General features: G+C 43.0%; 3 protein-coding genes across 5 annotated transcripts in view; 2 read left to right on the top strand and 1 right to left on the bottom strand.

Annotated features, from left to right (window-relative positions):
* Window positions 1–342: 342 nt before the first annotated feature.
* Window positions 343–11173, bottom strand: klhdc10 (kelch domain containing 10). Of its 3 annotated transcripts, XR_006026321.1 has the most exons (11): window positions 10792–11173; window positions 8472–8564; window positions 6861–7082; window positions 6246–6400; window positions 5765–5913; window positions 5540–5624; window positions 4125–4191; window positions 3970–4017; window positions 3699–3838; window positions 2653–2963; window positions 343–486 (listed from the first exon to the last, which is right to left on the bottom strand). XR_006026321.1 is itself a non-coding variant. In XM_042077867.1 (10 exons), exons 1-10 carry the CDS (start codon window positions 10874–10876, stop codon window positions 2754–2756), a joined length of 1254 nt encoding a protein of 417 aa, XP_041933801.1. In that variant the 5' UTR covers window positions 10877–11173; the 3' UTR covers window positions 343–2753. The 3 variants fall into 3 exon arrangements, 2 of the variants coding, with proteins under 2 accessions (XP_041933801.1, XP_041933802.1); XM_042077867.1 differs by having other exon boundaries at window positions 343–2963; XM_042077868.1 differs by lacking the exon at window positions 8472–8564 and having other exon boundaries at window positions 343–2963.
* A 100-nt stretch (window positions 11174–11273) lies between these two features.
* Window positions 11274–17521, top strand: zc3hc1 (zinc finger, C3HC-type containing 1). The gene is made up of 10 exons (XM_042077866.1): window positions 11274–11713; window positions 12308–12410; window positions 12875–13025; window positions 13114–13197; window positions 13297–13424; window positions 13959–14125; window positions 14322–14577; window positions 14851–15042; window positions 15827–16045; window positions 16397–17521. Exons 1-10 carry the CDS (start codon window positions 11580–11582, stop codon window positions 16460–16462), a joined length of 1500 nt encoding a protein of 499 aa, XP_041933800.1. The 5' UTR covers window positions 11274–11579; the 3' UTR covers window positions 16463–17521.
* A 2556-nt stretch (window positions 17522–20077) lies between these two features.
* Window positions 20078–21374, top strand: part of ube2h (ubiquitin-conjugating enzyme E2H (UBC8 homolog, yeast)) — a 29861-nt gene continuing 28564 nt past the window's right edge. Inside the window, exon 1 of the mRNA XM_042077869.1 lies at window positions 20078–20384. Coding sequence (XP_041933803.1) covers window positions 20332–20384 — 53 coding nt within the window. The 5' untranslated portion in view covers window positions 20078–20331. The remainder of the gene's footprint in view (window positions 20385–21374) is intronic.

Below are 21374 nucleotides of genomic sequence, written 5' to 3'. Positions count from 1 at the left end.
TTACTAATAAGTAATACTTGTGAGTGTTTATTAATATGAATGAAAGGTCCCATAGAAAGCTAGATCATCCCTTGAATCCTACATTCCCTAATCACTGGGACAATGAAAATATATTATAACAGTAAAATAAATATAATTCTCAGTAAATGTCCTCCTGATTTTCAGGCAATTGAGTCAAGCGTAGTTTTTCTTAACATCATTTCTTATAGACTATATAAGAATTGGGGTTCTCCTCCATTTTGACTTGTAATAAATCACCTTTTAGCTTAACACCATTAGAACATCTGTAATAACCTAAAACTACTGTATTAATTCATGAAGGAACCATATCAACTAGCTAGATGTATTGAAGGACTTTATTGATTCTTCCAACAATGAAAACACAAAACAGGTACACATTTACAGAGAATCGGTGACAGCCTTCAACCCATTTTTCACTGCACAACAGGGATCCAAGTCTGAAGAGAGGGGTGTCTATCTTCCACTCTGCCAAAGAGAAAAAAAGTCCCATCATGCACACAATGCTCTCATCATGCAGCCAGAGAAAAACAAAATGGAGACTACATACTGGGCAACTGGGTGGACAGAAAGGAGTGAAAAGGTTGGGTGGGCAGATTTAGGCATGTATGCACCCCGGCAAATGCCAAATCACCGACAGCCAGGTCTGGTTTCAATTGAAGAAGATTTCTGTTCATGTTGTCCCTCGACAATCAACAACAGCCTTTTTAAGAATGTTGAGATGAGTTCCAGGGACAAGGGCCAGTCCCAATTTTTGTCCAGGGCTGATAGGAATCAGAGGCCTCGCATCAGGGTGGAGTGCAAAAGAAATCCTAGATGCCAGACGCCATGTCCCCAGCCTTTCCACTTCACATTTCACACTGAGCTGGTGTTCCAACCGACAGCTGTCAGTTCCACAGTATCAGAAAATAAAACGTAAAAACGCTACAAGGCCAATCATATTGAACTCAAGGTGCTGTGATATTTGGCATTGTGTACAGTACTGCTTCACTACAGCCGTAGGTCTTTCTCCATAGTGACTTCAGCATTTATTTATATCTTTTTTTCAAAGGGCAGGAGGTGAACTACTTCACTGGAACAGCAGCACAATGACATTACTTCCAGCTACAATATTGTTGCTTTTTCATCACCAATGGACACACAGCATTCCATCTGCTAAACCTGATAGGTTTTTAAAAAGTGCAAATGTTCCATACAGAAAAGAACTCACTGAAGACAAAAAGTAGATAGAAATCCATGACTTTAACAGGATGGTCTGTTAGAGTGGCATAAGCCACACCTCTCTCAGTCTTGTCTAGTGAAGTAAGTTATTTTATTCCCCCTGTTAACACACTATGCTCCCAGGAGGTGTGAATCTGAATGAATGACGGACACAAGCAATAAAGTGCTACTGATCAGGCTCAGTGTCGACACCTTCCAGACATAAATTAAACCTCTTATTTAGCAAAACATTAAAACTTTACTTGGGGGAGGAAAAGGCACGGCATCAGTTTAAAGTATGTCAGTCGTGTTGTTTCAGGGGGGTCTAAATGATTATTAAAAATGGCACAAGGGGGTTGGGGATGGGATGGGTTCAATTTGCAACATGGCAGGGAGCACGTTTATTTGAATTCAATAATTTAAGAGAAAAAAAAATCTCAGAAGCACCATATTCACAGTGATGTAACGTTTGGTTTACATGACAACTGTACAGGGCTGTTTGTGAGGGAGAAAACTGAACAGAAAGATGGGATAATGAACAGTGTTTGATACTGTTAAAAGCAACACAGCCATTTATATGTGTGTGTATATGTAGGGTTGAATTCTGAACGAAAGAAAAAAAAAAAAAAACTGATGCAAAATATAGTCAGGGTTGGTGTCTGTAACAGCAGACTATAAAAGAGAGCAACTGGTAGGCTAGTTCTTCCATCACTGAGCTCCAGCCACTTAAACATGCACCAGAATCATCAAGCAGAATTAAGGCCTTCCATTTGGGTGTTAGAAAAAAACAGCTCTTCTGTGGTTATGTTATTCCCCCGCACACAACGTGAACCAGCTGGTTGAACGGAAATCATGAAACCCTTTCAAACATTCTTTCAAACAGCATTAGTCTTAAAAGAAACAATAATAATCTCACTCTAGCCCAACTTGGCCAGATGAGCAACGACACCCAAACAAAACGTGAGAGTTCCGATGGTGCATGCAGCTTCAGCTGGCATGAGCATCCTTATATCCACAAAAACAAAAGATGAAAAGAGAGAAAGAAAAAAACAAGTTAAAAATGAGTAATAAAAGTGTGAACTAAAGTATTGCCGTCCAGGCCTGTATCAGGAGTAGGGCACGCTGGTCAGAAGCAAAGGGGTAAAAAAAAAATCCATGGGCAAGAAGAAAATTCTGAGCACTTGAAAAATTCCTCTTCAGCTAGTTTGAGTTAAAAAAAACAAAAAACAAAAAAAAAAACCAAGAGGTTGGCAGAAAAAGGGTAGAATGGGCGATGAAAAAAAAGGCATCCCATAGTTCATTTGGTTTTAAGGCGGCTACGTTTGCAGTACGCCTCCTCACCAGAGGGTTCGGGGCTGGGGGAGAATCGGGGAGAGAGTGAAGTCTCTTAAAAAAAACAAACAAACAAACAAACAACCTAATTCCTGTGCTCACTGTCAAGTTCATCGTCCTCCCTCTGTACCAATTCTCTCTCGTCGGTCTCAGTCTTGTCCCCTGGCCGCTCCGACGGCCCTCGAGTCTGGCTGCGCTGTGCGTCATTTCAGCCGCTCGATCAGTTCTTGCGTGAGGCCCAGGTTGAGCAGCTGCATGGTGGACAGGTGTGGCAGGTGGGGGAAGGCCTTGAGCAGCCGCTCCCAGCACAGCTCCAGCAGGCTGGGCACCACCAGCCAGATCTTGAAGAGCGAGCCGGTTCGCCTGTTCTCGTAGATGTTGACCACACCACCGTGGATGTACATACAACCCGCCTGAAGGGAGAAGGGGGGGGTGAGCCTATTGGATAGCAGTGTCTATTACAACCAATCAACTAACAAATCAATCTCAAATCACCAGTCTTGATGAATCCATTCTGTTAATGCAGCTACACCAAGACTAAGAACCACTATAAGACTAACTTTATTTGTGCACAATTCGAATTTCAATTCTGCTTCCTGTTTGCTACCTCAATTGAAATGCAAGTGAAATTCAAGAATTGAATTGGAATTTAAGAGCCAGTTTCAATTCAATTCTAGAATTTTGCACAAGCCTGTCTACGGGGTCCAGTAAGCTAGACTGAGATGCAAAGAATGGTACCTCCTTTCAACCGTGTTTCCCTGTGGCTTGTATACGTAACCTTTGCAAATTTTAAGCCTAGTGTTCCTATGCATGCAGTTCTGGTCACTTAAACCCTTAAAGGTGTAGGTTTTTGAACGTTCTAAGTTCCGCAACAATCGAAGGTTCTAAAATTCTATGTTGAATTCAATGAACCCAGATATTCTTTAGAACGTTCATTTCTCAACATTCCCCTTTAACCCTTAAAGGTGTAGGTTTTTGAACATTCTAAGTTCCGCAACAATTGAAGGTTCTAAAATTCTATGTTGAATTCAATGAACCCAGATATTCTTTAGAATGTTAATTTCCCAACATTCCCGTCACACCGGTGTGACGGTACTCCTTTAAGGGTTAAGGGTTAAAAGCTGTGAGGTGAAACGCAGGGAGCTGACCGGCGTGACTGCAGCACAGTGGAAATACACTGGCTCTGGCATCATGGCGGGGAGCTTGGTCCACTGGAATGTCCGCAGGCTGATCTTCCACAGGTCGTCCTGGATTGTCTCGCCATTGTAACCCCCACATATGAACACATCTGTGTGTGTGAAGACAATTTAAAAGAGAGAGATGATGTTGGGAATTAATACTATTCACCAAACCACATGACGGGTATGAAGTTTCCTGCATTTGTGATTAATATTAATATTTAAAAGACTCCAGACTCACCACTCTTAATCTGTACACAGCTGTGACACCTCCTTGGAGCAGGGTACCCTGTTATATAACACATCATGAGCAGGTGTATTTTTCAGTGGGTGATTAATACAGTTTACTAGGAAAGTTGTTCATGTTTTTCCAAGTCCAGTAACACTCTGACGTACCTATTCTTTCGTGAGGTTTCGTAACTATTTCTTCCCAGGAGTTGGTCTCCAAGTTGTATGCATGTATCTAGGAGAGATTGCAATGAAAGATAATAAGTACACAAGAAGAGAAATAGATACAATTTACGGATACAATTTGAAACGCCCTAGAAATATAGTTTAGCTTAGCATTTGTATACACCCAGGTTTACTTGAATGCAAATTCACAGGTGCAGAGAGAAAACAGAACTTGCTCACCACAACAGGTGATGTTTTGTTTCATATTAGTGTAGCAAGACTGATGCAATTGGGTATGCTTGGGACACATATTTTGGCATTGGTTGAGGAGTCATTATTTTAAAGCAACACCAAGAACTTTTCCTCTGTCGCACGCACGCTATTTGTTTATCCAGCAACGGCTTTGCAAATAACAATGTCCATAGACAAGGTAAAATATGAAAGTACAATGTATTGCGACATCATGCGACATCAAGTCAAATTTGTAGTTTCTTACGTCTCATTCCATCGAACTACAGATCCGCTACCCGATCTGGCAAACTTACATAGTGCGGTTATAGCTGATAGAGGGCCGCGAAGCGAATGCAGAAGTGCCGTTCACCCTGTTACGAGTTGATGAACCACTGAAACAATTTTGTAAACATTATTTTAAGGTACAAAAAAAACTCTTTGGTGTTGCTTTAAGATAAATAAATGACCAATCATAGTTGGGCAGAATTTGTGGTTTAAAGTCAGAATGTCTCAAGAGCCACGTTTACATGAAGTTTTTTTGTCATTCCGATTGAAAAATGTGTGCTGTCTGTTTATACAAGGTACGTTCTATTAAGATCAGGTGCTCTTAAGTGCTTTAGAATCTTTGATCCGAATGGCCATGTTGCCTAGCCTGGCGAGCCAGACCCACATTAAAATGTAGGGTCTGGGCACTCACCGTTCGCAGTGCTCAGTCCGAGGGGCGAGATAATCAGTTGTCTTTCAAATTCCCTCTGCACGCAATAGGACGCAATAGGATATTTGTTTTCAAGTAGCAGGGAATTCAAGCCAAACCGTTGCAACTCTGCCATCAATCATTATGTTAAGCCCACCAAACGACTCTATACACGATTTCAATGCCTGATTAAGTTTCGATTTCTGGAGCTCACAAGCCAACGGAGAGTTGCTAGACTAGCCCTGGCAGCGCGTCTAGATTTCTAGGCTAGTTGTTGCCTACTTTTCCTTGAGAAGATACAACAGTCAATCCGAATGACCGTTTACATGGCTGTTCATTTGGAATAGGAGCGGACTACACCACCTCTTTCATATTTATTCCGATTGAGCCATTATTTCGCTTCTAATCGGAAAAGAAGTGCCCATGTAAACGTGGCTAGTGTTGTAGGTTGTACTAAAGTAAAGAGTACGAAACATAACTGGGTTAGCCCTACTTTGTCTAAAGGGTAAGAAGTCCAGGAGGTTCCACCTCCAAGGATGTATATCCTTTGTCCGTCATGTGCTATTTCATGCCTGTATCTGAGAGATGAAGAGAACAGATGTCACAGAGAGACAGAATAATGCACGGTAAGTAAGTGTGCTTTGAAGAAAATAAGCCAAATTCATCCCATTATCGCTGCGTGGGGAAGAGTGAGTATCTGACCGCGCGCCCAGCATACCTCTCCTCAGGGAGATCGTCAGGGGGGTTGTTGGGCTTGAGGTGGATCCACTCGCGGGTCGTCAGGTCCAGCCGGTGGAGGTCTGTGCTGTAGATGTAGCCCGTTGTTCCCCCAAACACGTACAGGAAGCCGTTTATGATGACCATCGCCTACAAGAGCAGAACACATTCATAGCTCAAGACCTGGGGTTGTCAATCCTAGTCCTGGGGTCCTCCGTCACTGACAGTCTCCCAGCTAACCCTGCTCAGAGCACACTTGATTTGACAACAGTGTAATGAAAATGCTCTTGGTAAGCTACAGTATGTTTAGATAATCCAGACTACCACTGGTGCAGTCAAGAATCTGTCATGCATCCAGAGCAGAGAAACATGGAGGACATCACAGCAGGACTGACGACCTCTAGCATAGACGATACATTCACAAATGGCTACACTGCATCAAATGTGTAAATAAAGCACTCTTTGGATGAGCGTGTTTTTACCTGTCCATAGATTCGGTTTGGTTTCTTCCCCCTACAGTTTAGCAGCGACCATCGTTTGTACTTCACGTTGCAGACGTGAACATCGTTTCCATTGTTTTCACCAAATGGAATGCCTGTGCCGCCGAACACCAGCAGGTTGTTTCCGTGCAAAACGGCTGGAAATACAAGAGCCAGGCTGGTGGTTAGCCTAATGGCATTCTTACTGCGAAAGCCTGCACCAAAATCTGCTATTTGTCTTGCAGTGCCAAGAAAACAACAGCCAAGGGTGCAGATTTGTGGGATTTGTAGAGAGCCAGGACAAAATCACTCAGTTCACCGTTTTTTTGTCCCAGAAAAGTCAAGGACGAGGTCAGAGAGTTGTGTAACGTCTCAATTTAAAAAATACATTTTCTGGTAACACAGATACTGGACACTGAACATGAAACTAAACCCAGAATCCCACTTTTCGCCTTAATTTGCAGCATGGCTTCACCAACATCATTCTTCTCCTGCTCATCTCCTCCCCTCTTTCTCCCTCCTCTTCTCCTCCCCTCTCTCCCTCCTCTTCCCTTCTCCTCTCCTCTCCTCTCTCCCTCCTCCTCCTTCTCTTCCCCTCTCCTCATCTCCCTCGCTCACCAGACATGGAGGCCAGCTCAGTGGGCATGTAGCCCTCGGTGTGGATCTGCTGCCAGGTGCCCGTGGCGAAGTGGTACCTCCACAGCTCGCGGAAAAGCGGGTAGTCATCGTTCTCCGAACCGCCCGACTCGTCGTAGTCCGGGTTGTAGCCACCGAAGACGTACAGGTTGCTCTGGTCTGCCACGCAGCGGTGGCCACTTCGGGCGGGAGGGGCACGGTGGCCTGTGGAGATAGCGGCACCTGACCGTGTTAACGCCACAACGCACCTGACAGCTGTACACACACACACACACACACACACACACAGTCTCCTGGAGAGCAGCGGTCCACCTGCAAGCCATTATGTGCTGCAAAGCGGACCTGGTTCTTGCTGCAACGCTAGAAAGAAAGTTTTGCTTTTTGTTTATTTGGAAACCTCAAACTGGAGTATCCAGAGAACCTAGAAAATAAATGGTGCTTTCATAACAGTCCCAGTCTGAACAGAACGATTTTAAAAGGAGTGGACCAAGGCTCACCCATGTTCACCCTGTGCATAATGTCGGTCAGCTGATAAGACACTATTAACCATAAAAACAAATGGATTGTGGCTACTGTACAAATAAACATACACACCACATTTTTGTAGAGGTGAGGAGATGCAGAATTGTTATGAAAACCATTCAATTAAGAGACAACAGAAACGGAAAGACCATTCCATCTTCATTCAAAAAACAAAACACACACCACCAGGTATCTTGCGGCTTTTGCTTGCGACACTCCCTTGGAGATAAGCGTGTTATCATTGACGAGATGGAACATGCCCTAAGAGCCAGACTAAATTACACAAGCTCCATCCCTTTGACATGATCAGGCACATTCTATCAGCACTGTAGTCATATGTGACTAGTCCCCAAAACATGTCCAGACACTTCAGATGAAATGCCTTGCTACACCTGGGCATTTAAATCAATGTGCATGTTAAAATAAGTCAAATAAGAAACACCATTCAATGTTTCATTTGGAGTGATATTTTATCCTCCACCCTCACAATATGGAGCCTTGTCCAAGAATCCCAGTGTGCTACAAGGTGCTGTTCCATCACTGTGGTGGACTGACAAGCAAGGAAAACAAATAGAAGGGTGAGAGAATTGACATAAACACACCACACACACACACACTGCACACACACACACTGCACATACACGCGCGCGCACACACACACACACACACACACACACACACACGCATAGTGCATGAAGACGATGCACTCACTCAACACATACACTCATACAGAGTGGCTATTGGCAGCAAGTGGCACGCGCTCATAGCGAGTCTGCAAGCCCCCACAGATTGGCTGAGAGGTGAAGGAGAGAAAGGGAAAAGTGGGGTAGGCCTTGCACTAAGGGGAACCAAAGTGAACAGGACACGTCAGAGAAAGGGGGGGTAAGAATGACGGGGACATGAAGGGGGGGGGGGGGGGGGTGCTTCTAAACTCAGCTCCCACAACTTAAAGCTGGGGAAGGGGTGAGGGGTACAGAAGGGTACAGAGGTCCCGCCTTTATATGGACTGGCTGGTTGGAGTTTTTTTTATTATTTTATTTGGTTTTGGCCCCAAGCTGGCATGTTACCCACCTTCTCTCAAAAACCTGTTAGGGATCCGCAGGCTGGGGCAAGGTTGGGTGAGGATGCGTCGAGCCTGAAGCCAGCGGACTCTCTTCTTAGAGCCTGTTACCACAGTCACCGCAGTGGGGTCAGTCAGACGGACAAACGCAGGACAATGGGGAACACAGTAAACACACAGAGGCAGACCACAATACACTCACACACACACACACACACACACACACTTTCTCAAGCATCACACTATTTCAGAGAGCCCTTTGTCATTACTGACTCAAGGCAGGTTCATGGTCTATGCATTCCAGTGTCTAGCCAACTGAGGTTTACTAGCGTGTTGTTGAACCTATTTTGCACACGTGCATGACTACAGAACAGGCATAACTAGTGAGGAGGAAACATGGGGGATAAGTTTCATTCATTCAAACAAACAAAAAAAAAAAAAGGGACAGTCAGTCTGATGCTCATAAAAACTACAGCAAATCCCATGAAGACAAAGTGGATTTGTGTAGGATTACAAATGAAACTAAACAAAAACAGTCGTTTGTCAGTGTCTGGAACCAGCGGCATCTGTTGGGATTCTTCAGGCAAGTGTTTACATAAGGATACATCAAACTCAAGGGTCTATCTAACTCTAACTATCCAGTTCACTGGGTTTTGGCTGTCAACTCATCTTGTGTTGAGCAAACATGGCACATTTGCCCATCAGAGCCCATGTGCAAACAACTGATAGCAGCAGGCAGGAGCAGGTAAAGACAGAGATAGGCTAGGGCTGCAATGTCCAGCCAACCATGTTCAGTGAGTTTCTGCAGATAAGGCCCAGGGTCAAACTCCTGCAAGAATCCCACACTGTACAACCTCCAACACAACTCCAACACGAGCCGAGTCTCAGGCCAGTAAATAGGCCTAACTGCATCCATCACTACACATAGCATGAATACAATGGAAGCGTTTGGCTATGTTAAGCCTCTTAGTAACAAACCAGACATTTTGCACCTCCATCTGACTGTCAACCAGCCTGCACATTTCTGTAATGCAAAGGCTATGTGTAACCAAAGTGTAAAGTATATGATATATGTAAGGAACATGATTTACATTATGATTTTCCACACTGGGCTTTCAGATTAGATCCCTCCCTTATACATAACTAGAGCTCCAGTTATTCTACATTGACATTTGTCTACATTTGCCCAATGGGGAGCCTGGGTAAGACCACTTCCATTTATTCCACTTATTTTTGTAAGAAAAAGAGTGAATCCTTACAACGAGTAAGTTACACAGCTCCAAAGAACTAAGAAGCAGGAAAGACCCAAACTTGCTCACCAATTTCACCCTATGCCAGGTCTATCCATAATGTATTACACTCAACAGGTTAATATTTACATTTCGAAGACACCTCACCAAAATGAGGAACGGGGTGATTTCATTGTTATGTAGGCCTGCGTCTTGCACAATCATTTAAACTCTTCATTGAGAGAGGTAGAACTTAATATAACAGACTGCAGAACTAAACCAACACCACAATGGCAAAGATGGACAGGCCTAATAAAGACTGGCGAACAAACAAACAAGGCCATGTCTGTTTGTCATTAGCCCAGTTGTTCGGTTGGCTAGCGAATGCGGCGAATTCTGGGGTGGCATCACAACCTTTCAAATATCCATCAGAGGAAACACTTCAACGTAACACACAGACACAAACATCCTCACACAGAAAAAAAACCATGTGCTAAGACTGAAGCATATTATCTACCCTGGTATTATATGCAAATATAACTGGCTGATTAATGTTTCATCCTTGCATATCTAGAATACATGTAGAACAGCTGTCTGTTTTCTGGAGGTAGACTAACGTTAGCTAGGTAGAGTGCATCTATGGTGTTACCGCCAGCATTTAAAGGCTTTAAACAGCTTTTACAAAAACGAAGCAACGTTGCAAATCGATCTGTTCGTGGATATCCGTGTAAAAGACGTTATGAATTTTGCAGCACACGTTGTCACTACGGCCGACAATGTCAGCTAATGTTATAGCCAGAGCCATTTTTGTTGCTAATGTAGCTAGAAGCTAACCTAAGTTACATATCCAGTATGCTAGCCGCTAGCTAGCTGATGTAAACATGACGCTATCTAAAGAAACACTGCCTGTGCTACTATTATTAAGTGGTCTAGAAACACCACAGCAATCATTGATCGATGACACATACAGGACAAACTACTTGATCGTCACTTATCTACGAGGAATATCTATCAGCTAATGTTAAACAAACTAAAAAGCTAGCTAGCTAGCTACTAGTCACCCAGCTAGGAAGGAAGCCTGTTCGTGTTGTTTTTGACTGACCTGCCACTCTGAGAGAAGGCCTCCCTGACAGTTTCACGAATTTATTCAGCTGGTCCGGACTGTGAGCACCTTCCTCGGCCGACATTTTTTGACAGAGTCAATACAATCATTAAACGACACAGGCGTATTAAAAAAATCCGGTTCGGGTTGCTAGGAAAACAGTCCAGGCAGCCACACTTCCCATTCTTCCAAGAGGAAAACCATTCACAAATTTGCGCAAAGGTTGGCCAATCAGAAAGTCCGATGCGTTCTGCAGAGGCGATTGCTGCCGTACATGCATGCACCTGCGCAAATTGAGAGATCCTTAACTTCTGTTATTACGCAGAAAATACTGTATCCTAACGCAGATCATCTGTTTTAAATCAGTGTTGGTATCCTTCTCCATTGTTTCTGCTCAGTCGTATTTAGAATTCAAGCATTCAAACAATAACACGTTTTAGTTGAATTGAAACTTTGCACAGGGCACGAGTTTAATTATTTATGACCAGCAACAGAACTTTTATTAAACATCAGGTTATGTTTTGAAGGACTCGTACGTATGTAGTGATATGTTAATTGTAAAATACCAATCTGTTGAGCGGTTATGACATTCGCAAATTGAGCGTTTAATACTTTGCTTAACTTCGCTTATCTTTCGTAAATTCAACTTCGGTGATACAAGTAGATATGATCCTTAGAGGAAGAAAAAAAGTGACCAAGTGTCTCTGATTACTTGGAAGGCGGAACCCAACAAGAAATAGCTGATAGTGGACGATTTTGCAGGGAAGGGTTTATGTTTCGGACCGAACATGGCTACGTTCGGCGGCCGTGCTGTTCGCGCTGATACTTCTGATAGACAAACGAAGTCTAATTTTATATCTCCACAAAAAATTAGAGAACTTCTCAACGAGGGCGTGGTTTCCGAGCACAGCGGATCAAACAGGTGAGTTGATAATAATTTGTCAGACGTTCTACATAATCATTTGCGGTTTCAAGCTAGTTTAATTAGCTGTGCAAGCTAGCTCGCTATGGCTAACCTAGCTGTAGAGGTAACTTGCAGAGCCATGCAGTGCAGCTAGCAGAACAAGTCTTAAATATTTCCTTAATATTGTCAATACATGAAGCTAGCCTTTGGTACTAAGGTTCAATTCTTTGCAAATATATAACGAAGTGACATTGTTACAATTTAAAATGTTCTGTCGGCATACTAGACAAGACATACTTAAGACTTGTTGTATAATGTGTAATGGCAGATGATGATTCAACGCAATGACTGACAACTAACGTTACATTTATGGGGGTTTCGAGCGTTTTAATGGACAATTCATGCAAGTTTACCAAATGTGCATACATATGCATTCATCAGTATTGTGCATCATCCTTTGTTGAACATTTGGGAAGCTCTAGGCTACTTTTTGCACTCACATGTTGTAACTGTTACATAACCTTGCTTAGACTACTGTGCTACCTCGTCAGTTACAGATATGTTTGACTCATGTTGCTGATGTTGACTGATGTTTTGTTTTATGTTTTCTAGTGTGCAGGGGGATTCAAATTTAGCTTCATCAAATGGCTTTGGTAAATCACCATGTGAAGCAACCAATAAAGATGCGTTTTTCTCAAGAGTAGGATCATACACAATATCCTTTTTGCCCAAAATGAGATTTTGTTTGAATCTTGCTTTTTGAATTGCACTGCATAACAACAATTTGGTTTTATATCATGGGGCGTAGGCTATAGGCTGCACTATAAATACATACCCTGTGTATTTTTGTCAGAGCCACATAACAACTGACTTGCAGTCATGCCTCTTTCCCCCTCCCCTTGCCCTCTCACCCCTTCCTCTACAACCATCAAAAGGAACTTCCAACAGAGTGCACAGAATTTGGTAACAATATGTCTTGATTCAAAAAATTAACCTCCAAGAACTGTATGTGTTTATTTGTCACATACAGTTATAAACAACATACAACGTGTACTGAAATATGAAACTTATCTCCACTGAGTGTGCAAAAACTGTCAAATATTAAAAATCAAATATTAAAATGGATGAAAAGAGATAAGAATTTAACTACTGGGTGAAAATAATCCTTAACAAGAGTACTGTCTGAAATGGGCTGGCAAACCCCGTACCCTCTCCCCTCTCCAATGCGCCAAGTATGGCTGGATTAATGTGGACTGTGACATGCTCAAGTGCTCTACCTGCCAGGCCTTCCTCTGTGCCTCCATCCAGTTAGCTTTGGACTACCAAAAATGTAAGCATCCACATACAATAAATGGACATTGTTTACAAGTGCTTAATTCTTCTTTCCTTGGTTCATTTAGTATCTTCTTTTTTGGCAGATGAAGAACGCATATCTGAGATTACCAGACAGTTGCAGACTCGACATGAGAAGTATTGTTCTTGGCCTGACTGTCCATGCCCAAGTAAGGACAATTATTAATGTCTTTTAGGCTTTATTGTCTAGCAAAATTAAATCCTTGTGGAATACGGACATTCTTGGCAACATGGTGTTACGTTTACAGACAGGTTTTGGATGATTCCGGTGAGCGAGCCAGTGGAGTTGCTTAATACCTTCCTGGAGCGTTTTCAGAGTGCTCTGGTCTTGGAGCAGCAGCTCCCTGCTATGAAGCCACAGCAGCTACAGGCCATGGTGAGGACCTATTTGACCTCAAACCCACCGTTTCATATTTTGATTTTGTCATATGAGTCAAGGTGCAATTGTGTCTCAGTGATGTATGTTTGAAACTGGGAGTAAATACTTTTTCTTTAAATTGCCGTTTTGGTAGATTTTGATAGAATAAGGTGTATGTGTACACTTTATCTGGTTTAAAGGGGGATTAGTGCTTACAGGTGACTTTCTGCCGCAGAAATTAGCAAGCCGTTGTACATATTGTACATACATATCGCAATATTCAACTGTTGGCTTGGCCTTAGGGTAATCGTAACATCTAGAAATTCTGTGGTATAAGCTTGGTGTTTCTGGAGAAATATATCTTTTTTTGTGGTGCTTGAAACCGATGCAATTGAAGAACGTTGCTAGTGGGCTATGTTGCCTTGTTGGTCCAGTAGTTCCTGCACCGCATTGGAAAAACAAGACTTACAGGCTGTTCCTGTAAGTGTTTGACCCACAAAGTACAACTCCTCAAACTCCTGCATCCCCCCGAATGTTGTCTTTTATCTCTAGTCTCTGACGGAAGACGCCATCAGTGCGCTGCTGCAGCTGATCGAGGACGAGCAGAAAAAGAAGCGGGGCGGGTCCCCGGCCATCAACTCACCTCTGCTGATGACCTCCGAGCCGTTGTCAGTACAGGTGGCAGCCTGCATCGTGGCCCTCTGTGGATGGGCAGCGAGGTATGTGGGAACACTCAGTTTCCCCAAGGTTCTTGGAAGTGCTTTGGCTGTTGTAAATGTGGAGTGATATTGTGCTTTCTTTGTGTGCTTACTGTACTAAATGAACCTACACTGCTTGGAACATTGTTTGACTGACAGTGCTGAGTGTGTTTTTCTTGAACATGTCTCTCTCTCCTACTCCTGTGTCCATCTGTAGTCCAGCACAGCTGGCCCTGAACCTCCCCATCCTCACCTGCTCCTACTGCATGCGCAAGGTCGGCCTGTGGAACTTCCACCAGATGGAGAACGCAGCCGGGAGTGAGGGGGACGCTTCTAGCGTGGCCGCGTCCCCACCCACGACCCCCAGGCCTGGGCAGGAGGCCACCGGGGACGGCTTCGCTCACACCCCTTCCCCCTCCCCTACTCTCTCCCGAATGAAACTCCGCAGTCAAGACTCCTCACGCTCTGAATCGGTGAGTCGGACCTCTTCTTAGAAGTAACACCTCAAGTAATTGCTGGCTTGCTGGAACTTGCTGGGGTTGGTTTTCAGGGAAAGAGATCAAAGCCTGGTGCTGGGCTGAACTTGGTGAGTGGACATTTTCACCTGTGAAGCTGTCTCACACCAGGACCAGGCTTGATTGATGTCCTGAGGAACCAACCCTGAAGACTGAAATGACAAAAAAAAGTCCAGGACTGAGAAACATAAATAAGTTATCAGGACCTGAGCTTTGAGGATTTCCCCATAGGTGGAGGGCATCGTGGCCCCTCTGGCCGTGCGCACCCGCAGCAGGGACTCCCCGAGCCCCAGCGAGGAGCTGCCCGGTCCCCTGGGCCGGGCCAAGAGGCCCATGACCCGCAGCCGAGGAGGCCAGTGTGAGGTGCCCTCAAGCCCCCAGCAGAAGAACAAGCGCCCACGCCTCTCCTCTGCCAGCAGCCCGGTAAACTCCCCTCATATAAACTCTCCTCATATACGAATGTAATCAAAACAGACTTGTCAAGCGTCATTGTTGTATTTAAGTACAGCACAGTTCAATATGTAGTATGCAGTTTTCATCCTGAGGCTATATTCAAGTCAGAAGAAGCTTGCTTCTATCCAAAATTACATTGACTGCTTCAAGTCAATGTAATTCAGTCAAAACACTATTTATCCTCAAGGGACAATTTACAGTTACACACACAGTGCTTGTAAGGATTTTATATCCGATTCATTTGGAGGACTTTCTTTTAATGGTGCCTAGACCTAAATGTGATTTTGTTGACCACAGTGTATGGCTACAACTGTTCCACACAGGTAGCGGATGAAACCAGTGAGCTGGGGCCTCCTTGTTAACTCTAGGGATTTGTAGTTAGAATGCAGCTTATCAAAAATGACAAATTACAATATAATTCATGTGGGGCACAATAAAGATGCTGTGAAGATCCAGATGAAGTGGTAAACATCCGGTAACTGAGCTCACATACAGTAATGCGGCATTATCAGTAATGGGCATATCATCTTGCAGTTTATAGACAACATTACATCCTTGATGAAGTAAATGTATTAACACATTATTGATTTTCAGATTGACATTGTCTCTCTGGTTGGCTTATAAAACACAATTGTGAGCTAGAACCCATCCCCATGAAGGGATCCATTTTAAACCTGTAATGTACTTTATAAATGATGTATGCATGGCGATTTGATTCCTGTAAGGTGGTCAAACAATTATGTTTGTCTTCCAGGAGGGCCCCATGAACAGGAACGCGTTTGATCCCATCGCTCAACACAGGGACTGGTGCCCATGGGTGAGCACCAGCGAGGAGGAGGAGCTGCCCCCCAAGAAGGACTCCCTGCCCGAGGGGTCCGAGGCGGAGAGGCCTCAGCCCGGCTGGAAGGCGGCTCTCACCCTGTTTCTCTCCATGAAGCACAACCTGACCCCGGTGGGAGCCAGCCCCTCACAGGTTAGCCAGTCACAGAAACACACCACTTAACTAAAAGGAAAGCCAGATGTACTTCATTATGAAGTAGTGTTAAAAACATTATGCTTATGTTCCGCCTGAACACTTTGTTATAAAACACGCTGAGCTTACAGTGTGGTGGAGACCGATGGCTGATATGCAGCTTGTATTGCATTTATCAGCCATTCTTGATCTTATACAAAACATCACTATATATTCTGCTGGTGCTAAACAAGAGTAGCAACATCAGTAGCTATGTAGCTACCATTAGCACGTAAATCCCAAAATAAATGTGTTCTGTCACTCAGTAACCAGTACTCATGGACTTGATTGTTTTTCCTTCTTACTCCTTAGGGTGCCCAAGACAAGTCAAAACGGGTGTTTACAATATTCCGCCAGTGGCAGGCCTATTCCACATAAGAGCTCTGGGCAGATGTGGATGGATCATAGATTTGGATTGATTTTATACGGTGTGCTGTTCCCTGAAGACTGACATTGTTTCTACATGCGTGTGGCCCCCTGATGTACTAAGTCTTGTTTACAGTGATGGAAGGCAGAGAGATGCCATGCATTAGAGGAGCGTTGGAAATTTGGGTGGGGAATTTTCCACGATTGAATATTCATGGATGTCTTCTCGAGGTTCCTCTGATTGTTGTCATTGTTGGAGGGCTAGGAATCCTGACATGAGCAACACAACTGTGGGGGATATCTGCTGCCATCCAGCGTGTGTGTGTGTGTGTGTGTGTGTGAGAGAGTGTGCAAGTGTGATGACGATACACTCAAAACCACAGCATATCTATCATATTGACAGTACATATGAGCCAGAGCCCTCAGACTTCACCTTGGTTTCCTCTCTCTTGTACTGTGTCTACACAGAAACACACACGCGCACACACACATAAGGGATCGTGATTTCATTAACTATAACTACAACAATAAGATGGTGAAAAGTCAATAGGCTACACTGGAAGTAATGAACAAACAAAGGTCCTGTTTCTGGAGGTGCCGAAAGTATTTCAAGCCTAAGAGGGGACGCTAACAATGACTTGTGTTCAACCCTAAGCTGTGAGGAAGCTTTTTTTTTTAAAAATATGTACTTTTTTTTTTTTTTTTTTTTCTTGACGTGTGAATTAACTGGAGTAGGCATGGATTTGGCTCTTCACTCATGGATTAGACTTTTAAGTGGTTGGGTTGGGTTAGGCAAAACTGTCTTTTTGGAAACGTATGTAAATGTCTGCCCTCTTTGTGTCTAGAACGCTAATGATCGGGGTGTTTTTTTTCTTAAGTAGACCTGTGTGGGGAAGACTATAACGTGCCATAGAAACAGAATGTTGTATGAGGGAGAACACTTGCTTATTTTGTTCTTTCTGTCAGTGCTCTTTTTCTAGCTGATTCTGACCCGCTATCTTGCATGCACTTTTAGTCTTAATGATCTTTCAAGGGCATTTAATAAATGCGACCGTCTGCCTTTTTTCTAAATCTGTATTTTTCCGGTGTGTGTGTCCATGTGTTCATTTGGTATGTGGTCTTGCAAAATATACTAATGATTTTGTGCATCAATTGTTTATGTGTGGCTATTTCACTAATGGCTATTTAAGTCAGTGCGCTCTTTTCAACAGAGCCCAGCTTTAGTGAAAAAGGGTTCTGTTCTTTCATGAAAGGATTTGCTTTTTTGAGAGTCAAGTCCTCAGGGTGTCTTCTCAGGACCCAGCTTAAACTAGTACAATGCATGCAATTTCAGCCATCACTTATAAAATATCAATCTATGCCATCTTTGGATAGCCGGAGTGGGCAACCTGTACTTTTAGATCATGTTTTTGTTTCCCTCCTGTTTCACTTGTTCTGATTAGGTGCAAATGGGACTGACTGACAATCTGACCACAACAGCTGTGAATGGATTTTGTGTGGTGTGTGTGTGTGTGCGCGCGGAGTGCAGTGTTTCACACTCCTAAGAGCTCACCAACACCTCATTCTCAGTCTCTCCTGCCAGCCTGCAAAAATCTGGAGAATGTCAGTGATGAATGAGTGTTCTGTGCTCTCATGCATGTCCTCTGCAGATCTTCCATCAGAAGCAACTTCTGAGCTCATAGGAAAGGTTTGTCATGACTGTGTATGTGTCTATGTGAGCTGAGTGTGCATGTCTGACCACCAACGGGGAAAGTGGCATGAGCATTGATATTGGCCTGCTGTTCGATGGTTCATAATTCTGTACAGCCTTCCCCAGAGGGCAAGGAGAGACCAGGTAAGGAGGTATGTCTCACTCTTGCTATGTCACAGTCAAGAGTTACTGCCTTCGCAAATGCACAAAGTGTCGCCAAAGCAACAACGATCTCAATATTACCACAGTAGCAGTGTATTCAAGTGTCACAACAGATTGCTCCCTTTCCCTGTGGTAAGCATATTTTGCTCCCTATAGTTTTCAGTGTCTGTCTCTCTTTTCCAAGATTGTATTCTCATTTTCTCTCTAATAAAGGTACAAAAATAAATCACCTGAGCAAACAAGAATTCTGTTACAGCCCATAACTCCCATCAGGCACCAATCTCCTTTGTGTCACTAATGTGGTCCTCAGCCAAATATATGCACATTCCTACTATACGAACACTAGACATTTCTCTTTTATTGCTAGAACAAAATTAGGTCTCATCTCAGTCTGCTGAAAGAAATGTAGCCTAGGCCTAAGGCATCTAAGTACATGTTATTTATTAAAGATTTAGCATTTTATTTTACCCTTTGTAGCTTACAAATGTGATTGTGCTGCACCAGTGGAAAGAATGGTCATGAATATTAAAGTCTGCAAACACATGTTTATTTAACTTCAGTAGTCTCACCAACCTTGAAGACGCAATGACAGATACTTATTGTAAACAAAGTGTCATTTTGCTTGATCAATGTTTTTTCTCCTTTTTTCAAACGGCACTTTCCTCGTTGTCTTTACCTTATTCTCCACATAGTCCAGAGGGAAGCAAGCGATCCTGTGTGTTGTGGCTTCTCTGTGGTGGCAGACTAAAGAGCTCCTTTGCTGATATCCTGCATGTCACCATAGCCTGGAGGCTCTGTCCACCTCAGCACCTCAGCTGTCAGAGGAACCCTTTGGGAGTGGTTCCATAACTGTCCTTTTGCTCCGCTGCTGCTCTTCCACCCACTCGCTGAAAGAAAACTTCTCCATTAGTAGTCCCCTGTGACACAAAGACTCACTTTTTACCTCAAAGTTTGATTGGTTTAGAAATGCTGTAGACCTTTGCAGCTGAAATGTGTGGTGGGTGTGTGGTAAATTTTTATATACACTACCACTCAAAAGTTTGGAGACACTTAGAAATTTCCTTTCAGCTTCATTATAGACAGAATACCAGCTGAGATCATTTGATTTGTGTGTTTTGTTCGGGGCATCAGTTTTCAGATTACATTATGTGCTTACATAATTGTGAAAGGGTTCTCCAATGTTTTCTCAGTTAGAATGTGCCTTTGCAACACAGGATGAATGGTTGCTGATAATGGGCAATGTAGACATTGCATTAAAGATCAGCCATTTCTTTCTACAACAGTCGAGAACCTTTTTGCAATTGTGTAAGCACATAATCTGAAAACTGCTGCCCTGATAAAAAAACAAACAAAAAAACAATATGCAAATGATCTCAGCTGGTATTCTGTCTATAATGGGATTTTTCCATGGTTGCTTTACCCTACTGCTGTCATAACTTGGGAATATTTAAGCTTTTGAGGCATAGATGTTTAAAAATCACAGTTATCATCATTATATATTACAATAACAATGCATTTGTATATTAGGCCTCATCTTTAGCTATTTTGGTTTTATAGGCAGTAATCTAATTATCATTTACAAGGACTTACCTGGATATAATTGAATCAACAATAATTAAATAATGCGTGTAGCCTATATTTGCTTGAAAAATTATCTGTTTTTCCGCTTCTGATATGATTGACAAAATGCACTGCCAGTTGGGAAGACTACAATTTTGTGTTTGCCATTAATGTTGACGTTTGTCTTTTGACAAACTAGACCCTTTTCGTCTCTCGAAAATGACGACATCCGCGAAGGGATAGAAGCCACAGGAGGACAGTGAGCTAGAGACGGAGAGGGAGCGCTACTGGAACACTGCTTTGAAGCTGGAGAGAGACTGCTGCGGACAGAAAGTGGGGGGACGTCAAAATAATTCGCTGACGGCCGTTTGCTGATGCAAATGTTTAACAAACAATTGCTCTAAAAAGCAAACGATCAAGAAGTCAGCAACAAGATCTGTGCATTGGCATTTTCCAGAGGAATACAAAAATGTCGTCTCCAAGTCCGGGTAAAAGGCGAATGGATACCGACGTGGTGAAACTGTATCCTTTGAGAATATAAACAACAGAAAGAAGAAAAGACATGCCAGGGTTGTAGCGACCTAGCTAGACGAAATAATATTGACAGTTGAAATTCACTGCTGATTTGCCATGAATTAAGATATGGGCATAAACGGGCAAATTATGTTGTGTATAGAGTGGGTAAATAACAATGTCATGGGTTGATGCTCTGTTTTGACATCAAATCTGCAATAGCTTCTGTTTTAATGATGCAGCTATTAGCTAGCTATATAGCTAACTGCTGTGTCGATGCACTGGGTGTAGCAGGTATATCTGGGTTCATTCGATGATTTAGTATTTGGTTAACAAGCAAGTTATTTTAGCTGAGCTGTCCTTGTCATTTTATGTTTTGAATGTCAAAACTGATCACTGGTAAGGTATGTGCGCTCTTTGTGTACACCATAGAGGGCTAGACAAGCAGTGTTTGTCTTCAGACAGTTGCCTAGTTATGGCTCTTTCGAGCTGTCGCACAAGCTAGTTTAGGAAGTCTATCAGAACTGTACAAATAAGGTCATTTCATTTAATTGTGTATGCTACCGTATAATACAGTCTAACATCAGCTAGCACCTAGCCTTTAATCAACAATAGTTCCCACCTACCTAAGCCAAAACGGGGAGCGTTAGCAGTAACATCGTCTTACTGAAGCAGCCTTGACAGTGAGCGATGCAAAACTTGATTTCGAAATATGTATCTGAGTATATACGAGCTAATTTAAGTTGACGTTAGTTGGCTAGGTAGTAGTACTGATGGCTATTCCTGTCCAACTTTAATTTTACCTAAACATGGCTAACTCCGACTTTGGGCAGTGTCATGTTTTGCTCGTTTAACATTCACGAAGCGTGTTCTTTTTATTTGACGTTTACCTTCACATCTGGCTTGCTTTTTCAATAATGAAGTCAAGACCCATGTCGGTTTTTTGACTGTCCTCCATTCATATTTTCTGTTATGCTGCCCATAAATAGCCATCTCGGG

This window comes from Alosa sapidissima, chromosome 22, assembly GCF_018492685.1.
Source record: "Alosa sapidissima isolate fAloSap1 chromosome 22, fAloSap1.pri, whole genome shotgun sequence".
Classification (NCBI taxonomy): Eukaryota; Metazoa; Chordata; class Actinopteri; order Clupeiformes; family Clupeidae; genus Alosa; species Alosa sapidissima.
Note: the sequence above shows the minus strand (reverse complement) of the source record. Positions and strands in the feature narration are given on the sequence as shown.

Coding starts and splice junctions, on each gene's coding strand:
- klhdc10 (XM_042077867.1), bottom strand. CDS start 10,876: ATGTCGGCCGAGGAAGGTGCTCACAGTCCGGACCAGCTGAATAAATTC. Junction 7,083..8,471: donor TAACAGGTTTTTGAGAGAAG/GTGGGTAACATG, acceptor CTATCTCCACAG/GCCACCGTGCCCCTCCCGCC. Junction 5,625..5,764: donor GACGATCTCCCTGAGGAGAG/GTATGCTGGGCG, acceptor TTCATCTCTCAG/ATACAGGCATGAAATAGCAC.
- zc3hc1 (XM_042077866.1), top strand. CDS start 11,580: ATGGCTACGTTCGGCGGCCGTGCTGTTCGCGCTGATACTTCTGATAGA. Junction 11,714..12,307: donor GAGCACAGCGGATCAAACAG/GTGAGTTGATAA, acceptor TATGTTTTCTAG/TGTGCAGGGGGATTCAAATT. Junction 13,198..13,296: donor GCCTGACTGTCCATGCCCAA/GTAAGGACAATT, acceptor TTACGTTTACAG/ACAGGTTTTGGATGATTCCG.